This window comes from Amphiura filiformis, chromosome 7, assembly GCF_039555335.1.
Source record: "Amphiura filiformis chromosome 7, Afil_fr2py, whole genome shotgun sequence".
NCBI classification, from domain to species: Eukaryota; Metazoa; Echinodermata; class Ophiuroidea; order Amphilepidida; family Amphiuridae; genus Amphiura; species Amphiura filiformis.
In genome coordinates, this window is record NC_092634.1 from 19,498,596 (window position 1) to 19,502,602 (window position 4,007).

At 36.7% G+C, this 4,007-nt stretch overlaps 1 protein-coding gene across 1 annotated transcript; it reads right to left on the bottom strand.

The window, feature by feature from the left end:
* Window positions 1-2,294: 2,294 nt before the first annotated feature.
* Window positions 2,295-3,528, bottom strand: LOC140157702 (cytochrome P450 2U1-like). Its single transcript, XM_072180942.1, has 2 exons — window positions 3,177-3,528; window positions 2,295-2,476 (listed from the first exon to the last, which is right to left on the bottom strand). The coding sequence occupies exons 1-2, from the start codon at window positions 3,526-3,528 to the stop codon at window positions 2,295-2,297; spliced, it is 534 nt and encodes a 177-aa protein (XP_072037043.1).
* Between the last annotated feature and the right edge of the window lie 479 nt (window positions 3,529-4,007).

The following is a 4,007-nucleotide window of genomic DNA, read 5'->3' on the forward strand; positions in this document are numbered from 1 at the left end:
ATTTATACACACTTGATCAAGGCGCAACAAAATATACAGAAGCAAAATAGTGAATAATCTGGTTTGGCCTAATACAAATGTGATTTTCAGAGGGTTGTTATGCAAGCTCAGTATAGATGTGATCCCTTATTTGGTACCGTTATTAATTGATCTCAGCAATTATACAAGTAGGTCATCTCTGACAGTTTATCAAGTTTATAGATACATTACATTATTTAGAACGCACAAGTGAATTTTGACATGTACAAGGTGTCCCATAAAAAGGTTACATGTAGAAAATGAACCGCATTTTGTGATGGTACAACAAAACAATGTAATTTTTTCACATATTATATATTGATCCTTCTTGTAACTGTTTGCTAAGTGTCAATTCCGTATCTTAAAAGCAACTTCATTTATGAGCGCAAGATGACAGGGGTGTCAAGAGTGGCTAACCATCAAAATATTGCACAACGAAAGTTGAACACACGCTCACCTTTGTTTTCAGATTTTTTTTTCTTTATTACTTTTTATGTTTCTCTTATTTTTCATTGTTGAACTTATTGAAGAAAAGAAACATATTGAAAAATAAAATATTGTACACTGGACAGGTGGTCATTAGAGAAGAACACATTTTTGGTGAAAGCAGTTCTGCACGCTGTATCTCATGTTATCAGCATAGTGAAATGAATAACAATCTTTTGCATTTAGGCCTTGTTTGGTTTTGTTGACTTGAAATCGCTGCTGTTTGTTTTTACATTTCTGACCGAACTCTTGAAATAAAACTGAACAAGTTTTAATCTTTGTTTATCAGAATAATATACCGTAAACGTTCGCCTAATGGCGCTATGGGCTCCCGTGACATAACTGGAATTTTAGACACAAACTAAAAGTGTCCTCCCATAAAAATTCACCAACAAATAAGGGCACGTACCCTTAATTCTTGTTGGGATTTTTAGTGGAATGAGCTCTCTATTTGTACATGAAATGTATCCCAAGGCAAATGAGCCCAGGTGCGCCATTAGGCGAACGTTTACGGTACTGCATTTGCCATGCTATGGCTGGGCCTACTCAAGTGCCCCGCAAAATGCACGGTGGCTGTGACGGTGGTATAATGAACCTCGTGTTGCATTATGTCACGTAAAGAGCTTGCTCAAGAATGCGTGGAATGCGGATTAAGTACGTAGGTTGTGAACTTGATATTCAGAGGGGGACTAGTAGAGGGTACATGGATTATGTCATGAAAAGGATATTTATAATTGTTAATATTAACTTAGATTATTTTCAAAAATCTACATGTAACCTTTTTTTGGGACACCCGGGTATATAGTTCGCCTGTTAACTTGTATCACTTCTAACATGTCTAATAGCATGGCAAAAGGAATTGCGCTAATAACGCTATCGAATTGGGTGGAACATTGAGGTTTAGTTGCTAGAGAAATTTGATCTGATATTGGCAAAACTAGTTTGTACAATTATGGCCCTGGAAATGAAGACACGTTTGGACATATCATCCATGGAAATAACTAAATTATTCGAGGAGGACTTAATAATCATAAGTAACAATTACATAAAAAGATGTAGCGAGTATTCCGATAGCATTTGTGCCAAATTTTATATGTACAAGTTGATTGACAAGTTTATAATCCACTGTTTAATGCTAAAAAGCTCTGTAAAAACATTTTTGCTAAATGCAGCAACCCAACCCATGCCCTTGACGCAAGTATTTTGACAGGAAACATGCAACATACATACATGAATTTGGTGTACATGCTTATCTGAATATTCGCAAAAGTCTTTTTTGTTAAAAAAAAGTGGGATAATTTGTGAATTTAGATTGACGAAATATCAAATGAAAATAGACGTTTCCGAGCGTGTGAAATCATGTCGAATTGTCTGCATAGACAAGATTCATTAAGGCATATGTTGAGCTCAGAAGTTGGAAATAAGTACCATAATTCATTCTTTAGAGTTGTCAACACACAATTGTAAAAATATTAGGAGATCCGTCCTCGGAAACGTAATGAAATCGCATCTCAAAACAAAAGGTGCGTGAGCTGAAATGTGAGATCAAATATACAGGCCTATTTAAACAATTTCCAATGACCTTACGCAACTGACCATGCTCAGATGTAAAACTAAAGAGTTTGGTCATTGATGTGCACGATCAATTTTGAACCTGAGATCAATATTGCTAGAAAAAATTCACAGCAAACATGGCAAAGTCCTCTCATTCCTGGGCAAAAAATTGCAACAACCCTTAAAGAAAACAATAAATAAAACACAAGGGAACTATCAAATGTTTTGGTATCAGATTACATTCTGAGATCAAATTTGATAGTATATGGTTTTGGTGCAAACGTTGTTCCATATGTTCCTTTGAAGGTTATTGGTGGCGTATCTTCCGGTTTGACTAGTGAATAGCGGTGAAGAAGATGAGTGAAAAAGACAAACAGCTCCATTTTTGCCAAGGTCTGACCAAGACAGATACGACGCCCTGTAAGAAAACGATATACGTATTTTAAATATTATATTTTATATGTTTGACTTTAAGGCCTCGGTCACCCACCTTTGCACAGTATTTTTGTGGGCTTGAGAGCATATCTGGCACATCAAATTACATTCTGAAACGAGGAATGTCCTTCTGATATCAGATAATTTCGATTTTTTTTTAAATTCACGATATAATACAAATTTTATGGCAAATTATTAAAAATTTAATGTTTGACATTTGTACTTAAAGTGTATGTAGCTGGGAGGGAAAGCCGACCCTCATATAAAAAGTTGACCTTTCGTATTGAAGATATCAATTAAGATTCATAAAATACCAAGAAATACATATTTCCGAGAAACATGTGTTTGAAGGATATGTTACTAGTAAAAACTACTTAAAACTATATCTTCAATAGTTAAAAGGGAATAACTTTTATAGGATACAGATAACTCTAAACTGAAACTGAAAATTGTGAAAAATCAGGCTGCGTCACTATATGTTGTGACCAATGACTTGTATCGATCGACTTCCAGCACGACTATACATATAACAATAAAGGGTGATCAGTATCGTTCTGAGTGAATCAGCCCGCGATAGGGGGTTGTACAAAATTTACTTAGGTGCACGGACATATTCATGACTCCCTTCCAAAAGAATTACAGCCCCTTATGTAAATTTAAGCACACACGAACTGTTTACTTACCGACTCCAAAAGGACAAACTTCCTCTCTCTCAAAATATGTTCCCTGATCATCAATGAACCGTTCAGGTTTAAACTGGTCAGGTTCTGGGAATATATTGGGATCTCTCATCACAGCATAAAGATTTGAAACTAGAGTCGTGCCCTTCGGAATACGGTATCCATGAAGTGAGGTCTCATCACTGGCCGTATGAAAAGAGCTTAGTGGTACCAAAGTAACATGACGGTGTATCTCAAGAAGGGTTGCTCTGGTGTATGGCAGCTGCTCTTGATCAGAAACTTGTGGTAGTCGATTGCGGCCAACAACCGAATCCATTTCCTCTTGAATCTTCTGCTGGATATATGGATATGCCATCATGTACAAACAACACCATTCTAAAGTCGTGGACCGTGGTATCAGCTCCGGCTGAGAACATCAGAAACAATAAAGCACGCATGTTATCCTCTTGGAGATACGAAAAGGGGTCATCTGGTTTCGGCGTTTCTTCTATTGCTTTTAGATATACGTCTATGAAATCCATGGAGTTTTCGACGTCGAAGTTTTACATACATACATCGATTTATATTGCGCCTATACAATTTTAGCTCTAGGCGCATTACAATAAGAGAAAACAAAGAAAGAAATAGCAATGACAAGAAATGGATCAAATTGGAAAAAGATGGGTTTTTAAAAGCTTTTTGAAGCTGGCCAGTGTTTGGGCCTCCCTGATGTTGCATGGGAGGTTGTTCCAAATTCGAGGACCAAAGGGAGTGAAGGCGTTATCACCAGCTAATTTGATTGTGGGAGGAATGGAGAGCCGTGTAGTATCCATGGAAGAGCGTAAATGACGAGAT